The sequence below is a fragment of the Haliotis asinina genome, chromosome 14 (genome assembly GCF_037392515.1).
Source record: "Haliotis asinina isolate JCU_RB_2024 chromosome 14, JCU_Hal_asi_v2, whole genome shotgun sequence".
In the NCBI taxonomy this organism is placed as follows: Eukaryota; Metazoa; Mollusca; class Gastropoda; order Lepetellida; family Haliotidae; genus Haliotis; species Haliotis asinina.
The window spans coordinates 24381286-24402671 of NC_090293.1; the positions used below are offsets into that span (position 1 = coordinate 24381286).

At 40.6% G+C, this 21386-nt stretch overlaps 1 protein-coding gene across 1 annotated transcript; it reads right to left on the reverse strand.

The window, feature by feature from the left end:
* Positions 1 to 2287: 2287 nt before the first annotated feature.
* LOC137261245 (adenosine deaminase AGSA-like) lies at positions 2288 to 21157 on the reverse strand. The gene is made up of 9 exons (XM_067798960.1): positions 20768 to 21157; positions 14453 to 14599; positions 13220 to 13286; positions 12625 to 12835; positions 11978 to 12105; positions 10981 to 11186; positions 9757 to 9914; positions 6418 to 6620; positions 2288 to 5418 (listed from the first exon to the last, which is right to left on the reverse strand). The coding sequence occupies exons 1-9, from the start codon at positions 21090 to 21092 to the stop codon at positions 5322 to 5324; spliced, it is 1542 nt and encodes a 513-aa protein (XP_067655061.1). The 5' UTR covers positions 21093 to 21157; the 3' UTR covers positions 2288 to 5321.
* Between the last annotated feature and the right edge of the window lie 229 nt (positions 21158 to 21386).

A 21386-nucleotide genomic window follows, 5' to 3' on the forward strand; every position in this document is an offset into this window, starting at 1 on the left:
GTCCTTCGTTCCGAGCGTAGTAGACCCAAGTACAAAATATTGCACCTTTGATTTGCGAATGTAGGCTTATAATTTTATTTATTTGTTTGTTTCATAATAAGCAATGCATATTATGTGTCATGAAAAACTGTGTTTTAATTATGTTTGATTTCTCTCGTCAACTCAAAAAATGGTTAACAGGGTATCAGATGCATTGACTATGGCCTCATATTCCAACTTTTAAATCGACGAGAGACGAAAAGAACTCATACGACCACATCTGAATTTCCAGTATCGGCCATTATGCTCTCCAAGTGCACCCACTTCATATGACTATCTATTTGGTGATGATGTTGCTAAAAGCCTGAAAGACATGAATATGGCCAGTCGTCATGGGAACTCAATCAGCAGAGACCGTGGGTAGCACAAGACTGCTCGTTACGTGGCTTATAACAGTCAGTTTGGTAGCAATGTCAGAGGTCAGTTTGGTAGCAGAGTCAGAGGTCGTGTGTAGCAGCAGACTGCTCGTTAGGTGCCTTATGACAATCAGTTTGCCAGAGGTCGAGGTCGAGGTCGAGGTCGCGGTCGGGGTCGTGGATGTCCACCTGGATATTTATTAGCAAGGGACCCCTAAAACAACAGAGGTTTGGGGCAGCTAAAGGACTGGGAGAAGAACAAGCAGTATTGACCCCAAAGAGTGAGAGTGAGGATTCAGCTCAGCTAGGTCAGAGTCATTCCTCAAATTCTATAACTTCGCGTTTATCGGTGTGGAAGAAGTTGACCCATGGCAGGCATATTTTAGACATTGTTTCAGGACTGAAAATATATGATGAAAACTCCAAAACAGTTGAGAGAACAGAAACAGATAGATTTCAATAATGAAGAAAAAGAAATTGTTCACAGAGAGATGGAAGCTTTATAAACAATAGATGACTGACAATTCAGTTCAAATATATTCATTAGAAGGAAGACAAATAACAAATAGATTGATTTTGAACTTGATGCATTTGAGTGAGAGAGAGCGAGAGTGAGTGAGCGAGTGAGTGACTTTATTCCAACTATATGTTGGCGGTCTGTAGATAATCGAGTCTGGACCAGACGGTCCAGTGATCAACGGCATGAGCATCATTCTGTGCAATGGGTTACCGATGACGTGTGTCAACCAAGTCAGCATGGCTGACCACCCGATCCCGTTAGTCGCCTCTTACAACAAGTATTTGTGGAAAGCATGGGTTGCTGAAGACCTGTTCTACCTCGCATATTCACCTGATCATTTGAACCAGTTTATAGAGTACCATCATTTTAAACTGGAAAACTTACAAACAACATAGTATTTGCTGAAAAAGAATATGTACATGACATCAGTTGACCTGACACATGCTTATTATTCAGTGAGTGTACATGAAGATCACAGAAAATATTTAAGGGTCAGATGGACTAGGTACTTTTACCAATTCAAGTGTATGCCAAGTGGGTTAGCTTGTGCTCCACGGATATCCACTAAGTTACTTAAAGCATTATTTTTACATGGGAGACTGCAAGTTAACTAATGTATCGGGTATATTGATTACTCCTGTACCAAGGTAGAGATAAAAGCTGAATGCAAGGCACTTCCCATGGCCAGAAGGTCTGCCTCATCCCATAACCAGGTCTGCCTCATCCCATAGCCAGGAGGTCTGGCACTTCCCACAGTCAGGAGGTCTGCCACATCCCATAGCCAGGTCTGCCACATGTTATAGCCAATAGGTCTGCCACATCCCATAGCCAGGAGGTCTGGCACATCCCATGGCCAGGAAGTCTGACAAATGCCATAGCCAGGAGGTCTGACACATCCCATAGTCAGGTCTGATACATCCCGATTACTTCATGTTCCAGTTGAATGGTGCCTGTTTATAAATACCCACGTCGGCCAAGAACAATCCATAGATTGTAAGCATGAACATCAATCTACGATACTGAAAGAAATGAAGAAAGTGTCTGGGCTGCTTTATTTAAATGTTTATGGATATCATATAGAAACCTTTTCTTCTGTAAAGTATGTTCATTTCAGAGACAAGAAATTTGTCTTATCAGCTATATAGAAAAAACGTTCCAGAGAGCTGATTTCCACAAAGTGATGGTAGCACTAGGACGATCGATCGCAAAGCCGGGTTTCCATGTAGGTGATGCATATAACGCATCATTATAACACAACGTTGGAAAATAAGGTGACGTCAAAGCGTCACTCACTCACTCACTCACTCATTGGCTATGATGACAGGTAGTGACGTATGTTTCCAGATCAGTCAACGATGAAGGACAAGAAGCATTGAAACAAATCCATTTATTTCATAATCACATTGGCATCCTGTTGAAATCATGAAAGACAAGTGGATTATAGAAGGATTATGGAAATCACAAGATGGTCAGAGACAAAAAGCTAATGAAACACATAGAAGTAGATTTCTTCGTTAATCATGTAAAAATATCGATTTGCTATTTGTCTCTTTTCAAAAACCTGTAATGAGGCACCTATTGAGGGTCAGAAAATCAAGAAACTAAGCATCTGTTTACTGAGGTCGCCCTACTCCTGTTGTGGTATTCAGTACCAATGTTGACGAGAGTTATCTCCCTTCTCGTGTGCAAGCTGGGTTACCGTTCTGCCTCCATGAAAGCAAATGGCAATATCTCAATCGTCCCATATGGTTTATGGCCGCACTCTGTACTTCACAATCACAACTAGCCACAACAGAGACCTTATAACAAATCATTTCCTATACAAACGATCCCATTCATACCTACCAAATATAACGGTGAATAAAAGTCAAAATAATGATCAAATACATTTACAACACATAATTAATGCTGACAGGATCAGATAGATACTGTTTCGATAAGCTGAGGCTCAGTAAAATAAGATCAACTATCAGCACACAGATCCTGAAACAAATATACCCAAGATGGTCAACGCAAGTCTAGAATATGAGGCAAGTTGAGATTACCACAGTTTCTGAAAATGGTAAAGTCTCTTGGCTCGTTTTCATTTAATTTTATTATACTTTAGGGACCATTTTACTGTAAAATATTTGCACTTCAGAGACTAGATGGGTGTAATAACGGGATATCAGTAGCAATAACATTAAAAACAAATAAAATAAACAACAACAAACAAAGATATGTATAACGATGCTCCATGACAGCATTAGCGTACACCATGACAACCATATTTTCGATGACCGCTAGAAACGCGAGTGACCCATTGAACTTAAGCTGAAGGGGCGTTGTTTGCACGGGTACTATACGTACATATATTTAATCTAACCTCACACATAAATGTCGGTTTCTGATTGCTTGAGCCAATCAATATACCCAGCTCACTAGCGAGTTACCCGCTGGAAGTCCAAAAAAGGGGGATTTGTTTGGTACTTCGTGTAACGGCTGTTGCCATAAACAGAACTCGGTGACAGACAACTATTTCACAATGCACAATACCAGTCGCAATCAGTTGAACTGGAATATATGTTTCTGTATATTGATTTGGTGTGTACGGTTCATTCTGGATACAGAAAGGTGCCTGGTACCCGAATCGACAACACCCCTTTAGTATATCAATGCCCATTAACACATGGCATGGTGTATGCACAGAAGCAACACACAGACTGACAACAGAAATACTGCAAATTCATACTTCATTTTCAACTAACTCAGAAGATAAGGACACTTAGTTAAACAGAACCTCGTTAATCCGGACAGAAGCTTCTCGTGGAAGTACTATCAGAGGCGTTTGTACATGTACAATGAACAGTGCTCACTGAAACGGATATGTCTGTCTGAACTTTTGTTAATCTGACGATTTATTGGAAACGACTTTATCGGGAATGACGGGGTTTTACTGTACTTGGGATTCAATTCATACATGCTTACAAACAAACACATCACGCATGAACTACTAATAGGGCACATGTCGGTCTAGTCTGTCTCACTGTCCCTAAACTACTCTATTTTCCCCAACTGCGTTGCCCTTCCTCCAATGATACTGCCCTTAAGACTGCGGTTTCTTTTCAGAGCGAACGCAGTAACCACTGGGCTATCCATTGTTCCGACAAATCGTGGTAGCAGTGATCAACAGCATGGGCATCGACCTACACAAGTGGGATACAATGAAATGTATCAGCCAAGTCAACGAAGCTTGCCATTCAATATCGTTAGTCAGCTGTCACGTCTAACCAGGATCTTCACGGGTTAGGAATGCATGTAGTAGTAGTAGTAACAGCAGCAGCAGCAGCAGCAGCAGCTACCCCACCGTCCCTAACAGATATTTCAATGTTAATTTCTCATGTTAATTTAGTGTAGCATAAACAATTTTCACAAATCTATTTTTCGTAAGATCCAGGTCAAATTTTGCAATTGCATCAGTAGTAGTAGTAGTAGTAGTAGTAGTGGTAGTGGTAGTGGTAGTAGTAGTAGTAGTAGTAGTAGTAGTAGTAGTAGTAGTAGTAGTAGTAGTAGTAGTAGTAGTAGTAGTAGTAGTAGTAGTAGTAGTAGTAGTAACAGCAGCATTAGAGTGTGTGATAAACAACAAACCAAGTAATATATTAATCAAGCTATTTTTGGCTTCGCAGTCACAGTAACACATTAGCAGTGTTTTGTCATCAAGGTCAATATTGGTGACAGCGGAAACGTCGTAGCGTAAGTTGTAGCGTTTAACCGCATAGGTTGTAGCGTTTTACCGCATAGGTTGTAGCGTTTCACCGTGTGTGTTCATGTATACGGCCACGTCTCTTTTCAAGAAGCAACACTAGTATACTTGTTGAAGGGATGGTCCCCTACGACCTCTAATAGCACTGGTCCGATATAAGCTGTATATATCACTGGTCCCAATAGAGCAACATACATCACAGGTTTCCATATAATCACAAGCATGAGCACATTCATATTTACAATAATAAATATACGCATTTCATAAAATCGGAATAAATATTTACAGCCAATCAAAAGCAGACAGTGAGCAGTACAAACATCTGTAAACCTATGTATAAAATAAATATTTTGCAAAATTGAAATTGAATATATTGTTGAATATAAATCAACCCCCATTCTCAGTGGGCTTCCTCCCCGTGTTATTTGGTGTGCCGCTTAAAGAGGAGATAAGACATACTTACAAAATGTGAAACCTTAGGTAAGATATCGATGAATATCAATATATCTTGGGAGACATGGTAGAGCAGGTTGGCAGAGAGGGTAGATGACTATTTCACCTCTCACAAATATTTTTATATTGACTACCACTGATATAAGTTGGGGACGGGGGGAGGTGTGTGTGTGTGGAGGGGGGAGTGGACGACTCATAATGTATCCAGGGTTTATAAGGATTTTAATATCTCCAGGATAAAGTGGTTCCACGCGTTCTCCCATTTGGCAATGGCGGCAAGCTTCTCGTCTTTGGTCATTGCACTGTACCTGCAAACAACATATTACCACCTGTACTACCACTGTCCAAAATCCATCATCATCATCGTCAACAACATTGATGTCGTTGTCGAAATCACCATCGTCGTCATCAATTATCATTTTTTCTTGGTTTATCTTGTGGCTGACTTGTTGGTTAGGAATGGACTCAACTTTATACCTACATGACGGAGCTCTTTTAATCATCGTGGACCAGAATATCATAGTGATCACAAGCATTGATTACAGAACTGGGATACGGCAAAAAACATGCATCACCCTGGTCAGCGTCAATGCTATTGACAGGAAATAATCAATAGAATCAACAGTTAGCTCAATAGATCGGATATTTAGAAGCAACTCAACATCAACACACGCAATACCAAAGTATCACAATGCAATACCTTGCAATACAGTATATAAACATTCCACTACAATATTCTACCGGCATATTATATACCGTCACTCCTATACCTAGACTCACGACTGCAGTAGCGCTATGCTTGTTTTGCACAACGGTATCCTGATCTCCGACAATTTATGCAGACCCACTTTTGGGATCTGATTGTCAAACAAGATGACTTGATTCATGACGTTTGAACACCGTTGACGTCTATGATCGTTGTTCCTAATATCAGTCACTGGTTTATCTGATCAAGACTTGGTTGTGTGAGTCGTAATTTTAGAGGCATGTGGTTAACTGCCACGTTAAACGACAAATAGTCTAGATGTGAGTTTTCCAACAATGCTGATTTATCCAAGGTGTGACCAGCCAAGGCTTCTGCGAATTTGACGCACCGGCAACCTGTGCTACAAAAAGCGCTCACAAAGAACCTTCACAGACGTGATAGAGGAGGAGAGCTACGACTTCAATCTGTGCAGCAGAGAAAATCCTTACAGTCCGTTTCGCCCGTCCGTCACGAAAGGGGAGGTTACTCCCGATTTGCAAATATTTTCTCAACACACCACTCACTTACCTCTGACAATGCTACGGGCTGCGTGAATACTTACTGTATAGAGTTCATAGCAAGCTGTTTTAAAACCTCAAGCCCATCGTCTTCTCCCACCAAAGCCATGTACGTCATGTAGAAGTCATGTGACAGAGGTAGAGCGCCCCAGGCGGCAGGATCGTCACTGCTCACAACTAGCGGGAAGCCGTCGGCGAATAGAGTTACCGCCCCATGATTGCGCAAGTCATCCACAAGTTTTAGGACCTGCAACATGCATTAACCATTGTGATCATGTGTGAATCAGGGAATAAGGCAGTAGCAGCTTTTAGCAACACTCCTGCAAAAACACCACTACAATTAGGCTTTACATATTTTACTCTCATGAGGATTCGAACCGGCGAAAAACTACCGCCTTTCGACCATGAAAGGATATTTTCGTTAACAATCAGCCTCCTCATCCATTCGCAGCGCTACGACGTTCGTAAACTGTTTACTTGCAAGTCGCAACGTTATTTATATATTATATAATTATATATTATTTGTGGATCGGGACCCAGACTTCCAAATCTTTACATGTCTTTGAACATACAGGAGCGCGGAGAATCTGTCCTTTTGCCGAGAACCTCCAAATCAAGGAAATGTAGACTTACCCAATTTTTTTTTTACTTTCATGGAATTTGTTGGAAAGGGAGCATTATTAATTTCGAGACCAAACAGATATCTGAAAGTGATATCACCGATGATGGCCTATGCGCATTTGACTACAGTTGAACTAAAAGTGAACTACGTTGAACGAACTCGCTTATAACGAACTAACAGATAAATCGAACTGTAAATTGTCGTATCCACATTTCCTCACGGTCATACTGAATCTCCCTACTCGCTGGTGCTCTTTACGATTTAATATTGCTTATTTATGTTTAATTACATATATGAAGGGACAAGGCAATAGAAGCTCCTTTAACAGTTGAGGGGTAGTCTGATGGATAAAGTGTTCGCTCGTCAAGCCGGCCATACCGGATATTAGTAAACCAAGCTATTTAATGATATTCTACACCAATTTGTAGGGAGCAGATTTTTTTCAAGGAATGTAGCGCGATCGTGGGTCTCAATGCCGGCTAGCCTCTCGCTGTCTATTTCGCTGAAGCCCCAGATACGAGAACCGACATAAGAAGGGTTACGCTGTTATCTAATAGGGAAGATCGGTTACGTCATGTTCGAAATGAATAACTGTCAATGCAATACACAAAACAAAATGTGTTCGGTAATTTTTCTAAATTAGTCTTGATGAATAACATGATATTACATAATTATCTTCATGGTAATCACAATTACCGCAATACCACTGGAATTACAATGACAATGAAAGAATACCATTTTAGTTAAGGGAAGCGGTTGATCAACGAAGCTGACATTTATGGTGGAAATGATTATGTCCTGAAACAACCCCACCTTGGACACAATTAAAGAACTTTGCAAAAGCGAAGAGGGTCTAGATGATCAAACAGTGGCAACGACACGACGCACTGGCGTCAGACACCTGCCAAACGGCCGTTTAAGACTTCTGCAGACGGCAGGATTCGGTGCAGTATGGTTTTAACCTAAACTTCCAGCATGGGTTAGCAGGGTGACGGATGTTACGCGAAGTCAGTGACATGTGTACGAGTGTGCAACCTGGCGTTCTTGAAATGTTTTTCATCTTTTGTGACAGTGAATTTTTGCCATCACACCGCGAGGTGTGTCGAACAGAATTGTGGATATCGACGACTGGATTTGAAAGAACGATTCATGTATTGGGATTCATTGAGATTTTGTACGATTTGAAGGATGAAACCGGACACAAAACGTACGATATCAACATGTTAAACTGTTTTGATATGCTTCGACTTGTGTCAGTGGGATTTCCTAAACCGCATTAGTACCTTTTCATGATTACCGACTAGTATTTATTTGTTGCTATTTTAATATATCATTAAATTATCATTCAATGTTAGATAAGAAAGCTATTTTTGAAAGATAATAGCTAGTTTTGCTTTTATTCATTTGCTATTTATGTTTAGAAGCCGTGTGACAGTCTCTAGCGAAAGGGAGATAACTAGCACGTAACTTCCCTCTGGTTTCTTTACAAAACGTTAAGGTAACAGTTCACCCAGAGGAAAGAGTTCCACCCGTACCCTACTCTTTTCACATAGAAAATTTCCTCCTGGGGGAGTCCCTTCCCGGTGTAATATCACAACACTGCAATAAGTTCATTGCTTGTTTTATACCTGTTCTAGTTTATTGAATATATCACCTTAGGGTGAGGTATGCATGTCAGTTTGTAATTATATGGGTACGGACGAAACTCTTACCCAAGAGGGAGCTGGGTAAGCGTCAGTCTAAGTAAACTTATCCTCAGTACTTTTCGTTACACTCCACTACTGAGTCTAACAAAACCTTATGCGAGGTCGCGTCAGGTAACCTTTGAGATTGACCAATCAGGGCGCAGCTTATCAAACCACGAAAGTACACATTCGCACATAACTGTTGAACTTTTTATCTCGAAAAGGTTCGTACCCGAAAGGTTCCGAATGCTATTTAGCGTACGCTCGCTTCCGAAGGAGCTGGGCAATCAGTTTTAAAAGGAAATGTCCGCATAGTGGGGATTGGTGTCTTTTCGAAGATCAGTATCCTAAAAGAAGTATTATTAACTTATTCTTTGGCTGAATAATAATCTTTAAACTTTTATTGTACCGAATTAAATACACGAATGCTTGAGATTTGCAGAGCAGTTCATTTGTGACTAAAAATCATTGAAGGATGTTATTTTATGGCTCTTCAATCACTTTACTATTGTCCGATCACACATGACTAAGTGCCATTGGGTTGTACTCCCCATCATCTTTGAATAATCCTTCAAAGAATTTGTCCTCTTCGAACATTCTATCAAAATCCCCGAGAAAGAAATTGAGGTTGGAATTGTCTTCCATTGTGCAAATTCATGCAATACAAGCAGTACCGTATCAGTGCCAGTGTATTAATGTGCGGCCATTATTTTCGAACACTGGACAAGAGTAGCTGACCAATAAGATTGCAGGAAACAGTCACTATTGGTTTACAATTAACGCTAGCGTTAGCCTACTGGTAACATTTAAATACTTCAGTTTAATCATCGTTACTCCACTCAGAATCAGTATGCTGTCTCTGCTCTAGCCTGTCGTAGTTTTGTCCCTTTAATGCCAGTCACCAGCCAGGGCAACAACAAATATCGTGTTTGGTAAGGTACGACCGGGAATCGAATCACTGACCCTCTGCTCTCCACCAGACCACCAATTTTCTTAATTTCAATCAATGATATAACTGTCCGGGTGGAAGTATTTGTGGAATTATTATATTCGATATATTCAGAAAATGACCTCACCTGGTTTGATATCGGGTTGACCTCAATAGCTATATCTTTCTGTTTTATCATCTGCATCACTTCCGGGTGTTTGTAGATAGAAAAGCCATGGCCGATGCGGCTCGTGTTGAGCAGGACGGCGTCCACCAGATTTAGATCAACCTGGCTACCCTCCCAATCTGGTGCGGTAAATATTAAATTAAATAATGTTGGCAAAATCTAGTTTTGATATATACCATGACTTGTCAGCACAATACGCCAAATCTAGTTTTGATATATATACCATGACTTGTCGGCACAATACGCCGAATAAAGTACTTGACTAAGGAGATATAAATACAGCTGACATTAGACTACGCTACCTATTCAGATCTTTTTATGACAAATTAGTGGGTATGGTGTTACGCCGCTTTAAGCAATATCACGGCGGGGACAGCGGAAATGGGCTTCACACACTGTACCCATATGGGCTATTGAACACGTTCTTCATAATGACAAGCGAACATTACTTTTACGAGGGACATATTTCCCGTAATCACTCGTACTTCGTGGGTTATTCTCTAATTATTACCCATACGGGCGAGGACATCCCGTGCAATATCTTTTTGATATTTGCACAGTGTGCAATTTAGTGATTCTCGGCGTTGATTGGCCAATCGTAACTTTTTCCATTTTCACTGGATGACGAAACTACTTTCACACTACTACGTTCATTCATGATATTTCATCGATTCACTGATAAATAGAACGTGCTGTAATCTAACAGATTCGGCTTTTTAAAACAGAAGAAAAACAACATACAACATTTCGATTTTGATGTTAATTAATTAACCCACAGCCAGGATACATTCTAGCTTCATAGCGAAGTTACGAAGTATGCAGACTTGGCTTCTTAAACTGATTGTGAATTGGAAAAGCAGCAATTACAGAGTGTATATTTATTCTTCCACTGCTTGGCTTTCGAAGCGTCGTCGTTGATTGGCTGGTTTGAAACATACCCTGAACCAATCATCTATCCACACTGTCTCGGACACTCACAAACCCATATCGGCACAGTCCGCTGACTAAAGCGGAGCGTGCGCATTAGAAGAATGGTTCACTGGAATTTGAATTGAATGTGGTAAAACATACGTACACGCGCACACGCACGTTCACACAAACCCATGTGAGAACAGTCAGCTGAGCACAGCACACGCATTACAAAACTCAAATTCAAAGTAAATGAGGTACAAACTTAACACTCACCCGTTTCTCCTGCGTGAAAGAAGTACGGTATATTGATGGGCGGCGACTGTTGCGAGGGGTAGAGGAGATCTGCTAGGTAGTAGTACAGGGTGTTGCCCGGGCCCTCTTGGCCCACAAGGTCGAAACCCCGGAAAACGTCAGGGTACTTCCGGATGAAGGTGATGGCTTGTTTCAGAGACGCCATAACATCCTTCGGCGGTGAAAACCTGGAATAGAAGGAGTCAGTACTGTTTTCCGTCGCAGTCAGTCATACTATCATGGCGACCCGTGTGTAGAACACACAACCACAAGTATACTAGAGACTGAGAAGCCCGCAGATAGCTGGAGTGAGTGAGTATGTGTTTTAAGCCGCTTTTAGCAATACTCCAGCTATATGACGGCGAGGGACACCAGAAATGGACTTTACACATTGTACCTATGTGGGGAATCGAACCCGGGTCTTCGGCGTGACAATCAGACGCTTTAACCTCTAGGCTACTCCATCGCCCCCTGGTATCTGGAAATGGCAAAATAATTTTGATGTAAACAGTATTTGTACCGTGAGTCGTGTATGTCACAGAAACCCGCGAGCGTAAAACCACGATCTCATACTGACAGAAAAACATGGCAAAACCCCAACCACAGGATTATGGAGTAACCTAGTGGTTAACTGGTTAAAGGGCTCGCTTGTCAAGATGAAAGACTTGTGTTCGCTGTCTACCATGAGTACAATGTGTGAAGCACATTCCTGCACTCCTGGTGTCCTCCGCAGTGGTATTGTGTGAATATTGCTCAAACACTGAACTGACTCATGCAATCGATGACACGGTGAAAAGCTCCCCAATTACAACAATTTGTGTGTGGATCAGCTGTACCGGATTTGATACAATTTACGTTTAGCCACAACATAAACAAAAGTCAAAATCAAATCTTCATTTTATCATAAATGACAAACTTTAAATATTTGCCTAGACTGGTCACCAAATCAGTCACCACACATTACAAATTGTTGAGATACCTGATGGCGCTCTGAATCAGCTTGCATCCAATGAAATCGGGGTTGTCCTTCTCAAACCGCTTGATGACATCACGATACACCTGTAGCGTGTATTCGGGGCCACTTTGAGTACCATTGAGGTCATACAGCTGTAAGTAAGCAGATGCGTGTTACGTCATAACCTTGAATATAATAGTAATCTTGTTTTCTTTGATTGCTGTTTAACGCGACACTATTTCAGCTAAATGGCTGCAGTCTGTAAATAATCAAGTCGGGACCACACAATCCAGTGATCAGCATCATAAGTATCTTCTTAATTGGGATAGGATGACACGAGTCAACCACGTCAGGACACCTGGATGCCATTGTACAAAACAACCATAGCGCTAAGGCTCACTTAAGTCTGTGTTAAAGTATGGGAGTTATGGTCACCCTAGCGCTAAGATCGACAACGGCACCCTGACCATCCGACCCCGTTAAACTCGCCTCTTACGACAAGCATGGGTTAATGAACATCTCTTCTAACCACGCAGAGTATTGTGAGTGAGTGTAGTTTTATGGAGCACTCAGCAACATTCCAGTTTTATGGAGGCGGTCTGAAAATAATCAAGACTGGACCAAGCCTGTGTTGCTGATGACAAATTCTAAGGATGCTGGAGTCAACATACCGGCGGAAGCAATGCCCTGATCTCTAGATACTGTACATTATCGTCCTTGAACTGCGTCAGTGCCTCCAACAGATAGTCCCTGAAGACAGGCTCGTACTGGAACAGACCATTCACTACGGTGAAGTAACTGCTAAACTTCTTCCAGACGTCGTCCACGGTCACGTATACGTCTTGGGGGTTGTCAACGACGATGCTAATGTTGGACAGCAAACTGAAAATAGTGAGGGATAATCAGTATCCTGGACAGTGAGCGAGTGAGTTTAGTTTCACGGCGCTTTTAGCAATATTCCAGCAATGTCAGAAAGACACCAGAAATAGGCTTCCCACACTGTACCATGTTGGGAATCGAACCCAGGTCTTTGGCGTGGCGAGCGGACGCTTTAACCACTCGGCTACCCCACCGCCCCATTCACGAATGGAAGGGTATCACGCGATGCTGAGAGACAAGATCACGTAAGCGGCAAATAAAATCTTGCAATGGAAATACCACTGTCATCATTGTCAGCCATGACCTACCACAGGACAGATCTCTTCCCCATACACTGTGCGGTTGAAGTCAAAACAATGGGGATCGTTCAATCAATATTTTACTTACTAGGAATCAAACACATCGACATTCCCCGACCGAGCTCGCACACTCTTGACAGTTTGCCACTTGCAGCCTGAAGACAAATACAAGTAATCTTTAATATACAATATTTGGCATTCAAGTTTACTGAAATCAGTGTCATCATACTCAGATCTTTGTTCTCAGTACAGTTAATCAAAGATCTAAAGACATATCATTACAGGTCAGTTCAGGAAGGTATTTAAAGACCAATAATTGGTTGGCCGGTTGTTTATTGTTTACGATGCACTTGGGAATCTTTCGCCTATATAGCCGTGGTCAGCAAATAATCGAGTCAGGACCAGATGATCCAGTGATCAGGTGGATGAGCATCGATCTACGCAAGTGAAATGGCAATACCCTTGCCTAATCTCACCCGCGAAGATCAGGTTTAAAATATGATCTTCAGTAACCCATGCTTGTCGTAAGAGGCGACTGATTGGCTCGGGTGGTCAAGCTCCCGGACTTGGCTGACACGTGTCATTTTATCCCACTTACAGGGGTCGATGCTCATGTTGCTGATCACTGGATTTCAAACTGGTGTCTTCTAATGCAGACTAAGCTTTGTTGCTGTTTTTTTCTTTTACAGAGTTCCCGATTGAATAGTCTCCAATATGAACAAAAGAACAACGGAATGTCTAATCTATAGAATAGAACAGATGGCAGTCTTCCCACTAGCTATGAAAAGTCTTCTCCGTTTCATCACAGAGGGGCGAAGGGGAACCTCAATCATCAGAACGTTCGCTCGTCACGACGAAGACCCGTGTTCGACTCCCCTCATGGCTACAATGTGTGAAGTCTGTTTCTGGTGTTCCTCCCCGTGGTATTGCTGGAATATTGCTACAAGCTGCGTCAACTAAACTCATTTATGAAGCGGGAGATGGAGCACAACATCTAGTTCCTTCGGAATACCTTCGTTAACCCGTTTCGAGGTTACGTGGTTAGGAAATACATTCCGAATGCCGCTGTCCAGATATGGGAAGCGACACTCGAAAAAGTAGTATAGGTAATGGTGGATGTATATATATATATATATATATATATATATATATATATATATATATATATATATATATATATATATATATATATATATATATATATATATATATATATATATATATGGGTATATATGGGTAATGGGTATATATACCCATTACCTATGCTTTTCCGAGTATATTTATATAATCATATCCGCAATCACGACAGGAACCGCCCTACCTGCAGTCTGGGGCGGTGTGCCGAAGAAGTGCATCTGCAACTGTTTGTTCTGGTCAAAGCACATGTAACAGTTAGCTCGGTAGGTGACATTCTTGATCAGCCAGTCTAGACTCGTGATGGACGAGTCGTGAGTGTGCAGTGCGCCACCTGGTGGAGAAACACAAACAGACAACGATGTAATTATTTCGGGAAAAATTAAAAAGTCGTTCAGGGCATCAGTTGCAGTTGGCGTATTAAAAAACAGACAAACAGGCTGGGGTTTGGGCCAGACAGTAGCACAGACCTAGAAACAAACACATTTTATACACCAATGCAAGTATTTATTAACTGACAAGTCACGGATACTGCAGAGTCAGAAGCTTGAATAAAGGCTCTTGGCTCTTTTTAAAATATTCTACAGTGATAACAGTCACTTTTTCTGCAAAATATGTTCATTTCAGAGAATCCCTTTGTTTGTAGATCGCTGTCGGTAATATATTAATTAAAATAAGGAAGTAACAAATAATGGTCCTTGTTTTTTTCTGTACATTATGTTCACATTTCCAAAGATCACTTGTTGACTAGCATTTAATATTAGGTTTGTTTGTTCATTGTTTGTCTATGCAGTATTTCAGTTAATTGTACACCACGTGACTGAAGCAAAGTCTCTAAATATACTAAGTTTGGGTAGAAAAATAATTCCTTTTGCAGCCCCAGACAGATGAGAGATCCTGAATCTGAAAAATGTAGCCTTGCTTCTTTTGGTGCTTCAGCTTTGTAAAAAAGTGCTGGGCAGAAGGGACAGTGATACAGACCAGAAGACGCATGGCTCTATTGTACCCAGCGCCTGTACACCTCTATAATACATTGTCTCCGATGTGAGGTAACCCTTGGAACAGTATGGTATCCTACTGGTTAGAGTGTTCGCTCGTCACACCAGAGGTCCGAGTTTGTGGGTACAATGTGTGTACCCCGTTCCTAGTGTCCCCAGCTGTGAAACTGCAGCAACGTTGCTAAAAGCGGCGTAAAAGCATATCCACTCACCTAACCCTAAACGTAAGTACATTACTGGAAAGTAATTCAAATAACAACTTTGGGGTGACAGATATGCTGTATATTCAATATTCCTTTCGTGGGTGACACTTTCAATTTCACGAAGGTATATAAAATAAGCTAGTTCCACCTTCCGGGTATCCATGGCAACGGGTATCCGTGAACGAATGTTTTCTCGATTTTAATTATTTATTCTCAGCTGAATTTACGTATATATTAATTAATAGGTGCGTATTATTCTATGAATACTATTACACAATAGTGCGTAATTAAATGTGTAAACTAATTATGGATTGATCGACGTAACCTGCATCTGGAACAGCTGTTCCTCTGTCTATATCTAGCGGATCGTTATCGTCAGGGTTTGAGCTGTAATCATGGACATCTGTCATAGCGTGGCGTTGCCATGGATACCCGGACAGGTGGAACTAGTTTATCTTACCTTCGTGAAATTGAAAGTGTCACCAACGAAAAGAATATTAAATATACAGCATATGTGTTTAATTTTATGACGTATTTGGACTCATTGGTTAAATATTCCTTGCCATTGTTGTGTCGTATTAATCTAGATTTCTTACATTCGTGAAATTGAAAGCGTCACCAACGAAAAGAATATTAAATATATAGCATATGTGTTTAATTTTATGACGTATCTGGACTCATTATTTAAATATTCCTTGCCATTGTTGTGACCTCGTATTATTCAGTACTGATCACTGATTAGATCACTGATTAGATCACTGATTAGTTTTTTCTTCTTCTCAGTTAATTATCTATATAGTAATTTAGTGAATAGTTATGTTTCTCTCTTTCTTTCTTTCTTTTTGCACTCGGCAATGCTCTAGCTTCATGACGTCAGTTTGTAAATACATGTAATCAAATCAGATCGATCTATGATATTTCGAAATGATTTCATGTATCAAACGTGTCACAAAGCATTATCTCAGATCCGCTTAGTTGCCTCTTTCGACAAACATTAATTCTAACCCAGATCTTCTCCGCGTGGGGAGAACGCACGGATTACCGAAGAATGATTCTAATTTGGATCCCAATTCTGGGAATAGACAAGCGTGGGTCGCTGAAAAACGGTGTTCGTAGCACTACGGCATTCGTAAGCCGATGATAAACTACGACTGGTCGTAATGTTACGAACGCTTTGTGACTCGGGATCGTGGTTTGCGGAAGATCAAATTTTTCTCGCATCCCCGCAGGAGTAAACAAACATGGGTCGCTGAATATCAAATTTAACCCGGATTTTCATAGATTGTTGATAATTGTAGTACCATGACTACTTTCCGCTTTCTGAGTTATAGGTGTCGTGTGACAACAGCTGTGCAGATACATTTGAGGAAATTAATTAAACATACTTCCTCATGAAAACAATAAGAAAACCTTTGTACACAATCATATCTTTCTTCCTCAATTTCAACATTACCTCATATAATTATATATATTGAAGCCTAAAAGAAAAGTAATATAGTCTCCTTTACTGTGGGGGAAGTGAAATTACGTCTACAGTTCAGTTTCAGATTACTGCTTACACAACGCCGTACGTAAGTACGTAAGTACGTGCGTACGTGCGTGTGTATGTGTGAGTTAGTATTGGTCCTCAGCAGCTATGTTTGATGTAAGGGGCATCTAACGGAATCGACTGGTCAGGCTCGCTGACCTGGTTGACACATCTCATCCCATCACAGTTCAGCTGTTGATCACTGGATTGTCTGGTCCAGATTCGATATTATATAGAATTGGGTATCTGTATATTTGATAAAAAGACTCTTCTATGGTGATGTATTTGATAAGGGTATACCCAAGGTAAGCTGGTGTAAACAAAGTACGCAAATGTTTTTGTGAAAACTCAATGCCTATTGCTACAACCCCACTTGAAGCTTTGTAAATACTCAATAAATGCGATTATACATACGTACACACAATATTGTCATATCTCAGCTTGCGTACCGGTGGATAGATGCAAGGAGTGAGGCATACTAAGGGGTTCTATTTCAGGTCATGAATTTGTCAATTTGAGTCTTCCTTATAGTTTCTCATATTACAGATCAAAAATAAATATCAAATACATGTACGCCTAGGCGGGAAGTAGCCAAGTGGTTAAAGAGTTCGCTTGTCACACCGGAGACCCGGGTTCGATTCCCCACGTGGGTGCAATATGTGAAGGCCATTTCTGATGTCCCCAACCGTAATATTGCTGGGATATTGATGGGATGTTGCTAAAGGCGGCGTAAATTCATACTCACTTTCCTTGTCGGTTCGGGATCGTTTTCCTGCATGTACACAAGGGGTGAAGCCCAATTCTGGTCTCACCAGAAACGGTCGGAATAATGCTCGATGCGACGTAAAACAATCCTCACCCAGTCAATATTCCCGTTTTAATCCACCCATCAATAACAACGCCGGAAATCAGCTGCATGGTGTAAGTTATAGAATTGCGAATTAACATCCACATTTACAAGATTCGTGACCCATTTCCCATCGTCACATGACGACCTGACATCCCACGGGTGGCGATATGACCGACATCGTTGACGAACATGACGTGTTCTGATGTCTACAACTCGAGCTGCACAATCGATTCGTTTCAGTTCTGCCATCAGTGACACAATTAACATCTTTAGCGACGATATTTATTGATTGATTACGTTCGTTTCTCAGTATATATAAATAAACGTACCATATTTATGTCTACAACGGATCGAGTTTGTAAATTTGACAATACCATAAGACATTGGTTCCAAACACGTATTTACAGCTCTATCAATATTTCGAAATATAATTTTTCAAAGAAAACGGATGTTTCGCGGACTCCCTTTTTTAATGTGATGGAGGTCAAACCTTTTTCATGCTTACAAAACAAACGTGACGACAGACTGAACATATATGTTTCATGTCGCCGGGGGTTGTGGAGTAGCCTAGTGGTTAAAGCGTATGCTTATGCTGAAGGCCCGGGTTCGATTCCCCACATGGGTACACCTTGTAAAGCCCATTTCTGGTGTCCCCGCCGTGACATTGAGCGTAAAACACAATTCACTTACTCACTCTATTCGTGGCATGTATATGAAAACTAACAAACGGGATTGAAACTATCCGAAACCCGAGAAAAATTTCCTTGTGTACATTTTTTCAGCAGTCTTCATATCACCAAGAAAAAAGATCACATTCAACAGCGATAACGGCAGTCAGTCGAGTGTCCAGAACCGTGACCTAGTTACAATGGCTACGAGGAAGTAATACACCAGAGTATAAAAAATGCCTATTAACGAACGCAGCCGAGTTACATGGCACATAAACACTGTCACACACAGACATCTCCCAGCTTCCCCGGTCGCTTTCAGATATATGTGAATTTTAAAAACTAATTATGAAAGTCTAGTTATGACACGATTTTATGACTTGCTGTGGTACTTGTTGATTAGAGAGCATTCATTTCAGAAACTGAGTTAGTCTAGATATGCCAGAGTAATGTACATATGCTTGGGGTCGTGGGATGTTTTGTTTTCAAGGGTCAGTACAAGAATAATGTTCCAGTCACTGCACAGAAGATTATACCCTTCTCAAGTAGTTTAAATAGTATGGTGACAGTAAGTATCTGGGCCAACGATGACCACTCATGTACAACGATGTACAAAATTTCAGTTTAGATTTAAATGTCTGCTGTCGAGGGGACACCATGTGGACCTTGCTCCTTGGTGAGTTGAATTCAGTGTGAGGTAGCCATGCAGCTAGCTGTCCACGTAACCTGACTGGCTAATCTCGGTGTGTTTGGAGACATGACATCACGGCACGTCGTGCAGGAAATAGTGGGTTAAAGGTACAGGAGTATTTTAAAATTAACATTGTCAGGGACATATATATATATATGCGTGGGAGGCCTAGACTAACAACTAGTCTCTGAAATGAACATATTGTACTGAAAAAAGTTCATAGTGAAAGAAACTAAAATGAAATGAAAAGGGGCCCTGAGACTTTCGTAATTTTCAGAGGTTGTGCAAACCTTGATTTGACACATTTTCTAGACTTGCGTGGGCTTTCTTGTTTGGTTATATTTGCAAGTTGACACAAGAATGAACAATTCTATGCACAGTGTTCGGGGTTACGGAACCAGTGATGTGATCTATTTATGGGATAGGTGGGAAGTGTCTCTATCTATCTATCTATCTATCTATCTATCTATCTATTTATTTGTCTGTCTGTCTATCTATCTATCTATCTATCTATCTATCTCCGTCTGTTCGTGTGTGCCTGTCCGCTTACTTTTGGGATGTGGGTGTTGTTGTTGAATATATAGACTTGGACCCTTTATATCTTAATTTGAAAGAATAGTCCTGTAACCAGAAAGTTTCTCTCCTTCCAATCCCAATTCCTTTCTCAAACATTTACACATTTCTTCGATACCTAAAATGGGTTCTAGATAGTGTTCATAAAAATGATAAAGAAGGGACCAGCCATGCCGAATGATAGACATGTTCGACCAGAATTCGTGGATAGCAAAGTTTGTTTCCGTGTCATGGAAAGACAAATTACATCCCTAGCAGGGGTGAAGGTAGGATTTAACTAGAATAAATAATTTCTCGTGACACGTGAACCCCCGTGTATACGTCATCAAACTATACAACGCGTGCTCTCATTTCAAAGGACACATCTAATGTCACAGCAAACGGCTGTTAAACAGAAGGTGCTTGACTCATAACACAATGTGTGGAATTAATATGAACAAATAGCCTGACCTTTAACCTGACCTCGAGGCACTATTATTCAAATTTAATCCAGTATCCAATATCTCACAAACAGACATAGTATATGCAACATACACAATCAAGTTGGACATATATGCTCATATGCAAATTAACTGCTACATGTTGGAGTGCGATATATATTCTGATTATACACCACGCTTATATATATAGCATTGGGTGTGGGGATTTAACAGATGAATTGTTGCAAATCTCTGAACCTCTTATATAATTATACCTAGGGATATATTTATGAATTATTGTGTTAAACACACTTTCAGAGTGATATAAAAATAGAACGTATCTGTGAAAACGATCCGGCTTGATCATGCAGTGTCAGCTTTACATCATCATAATCATACAGAATTAGTTATAAATTAATGGCTGACATATAATGTGTCTGTCGTACATAAGGTAAAAAACATTTAGAAAGACATTTACGATCGCTAACACTGACAAAAAAAATAATCAGGGACGTGACATATTTGCTAAAATGCGATTCTAATATATTCTTTAAATGACTAAATAAGCCTACCTTTAGGCATTCGTTGTATAATCTGAAACACCTTGCTCTTCTCGATGACCTTCTTTGTCTGGAAAAAGCTGACTGAAGGTGGGAATATGGTTCCATTAACTCTCGCAGAACTGTATTCTTTCTGTTTTGCCTCAACCAGTATCTGGCTTAGTTTCCTCTCTCCTTCGTTCAATACATAAGTGGATCCGAACCGCCTCGATTGTTCCGCTTTTATCACGCTTTGTCTCTGTTTATCATATTCAGCCCGACTTAGGCATTCACAGTGAACTAATAAACACAGAATGTATAAACACACTGTACCAAATGTACGAAAAACACGCCACATACCTTTGATTCGTCGGTGCTTTAGCAAGCTCGACTCGTCTGTTTACAAGTGCCGTTTCTAATAATAAAGGCAGAAGGGAAATCCAACTAATATAAATCTTATAACTTAGCATTATTCATAATAGCTATGTCGAGTGTTTCGATTGGGTTTCCTGAGACATTTGACCAATCAAATACAAGAAAATAAGGAAAATATTCAAATAAGGCGAAGATGTTTTTTCATTAGCAGTTGTCCCCCTTTAATACTATATATACGTTGAACTAATGTCGATTGTAATAATGAATTACTGGGGTT

Excerpts from the sequence above, each read along its gene's own strand:
- LOC137261245 (XM_067798960.1), bottom strand. The coding sequence starts at position 21,092 with ATGTGGCGTGTTTTTCGTACATTTGGTACAGTGTGTTTATACATTCTG. Across the intron at positions 12,836-13,219 it reads GTCGATGTGTTTGATTCCTA|TTTGCTGTCCAACATTAGCA; the intron begins GTAAGTAAAATA and ends CACTATTTTCAG. Across the intron at positions 12,106-12,624 it reads TCAGGGCATTGCTTCCGCCG|CTGTATGACCTCAATGGTAC; the intron begins GTATGTTGACTC and ends GCTTACTTACAG.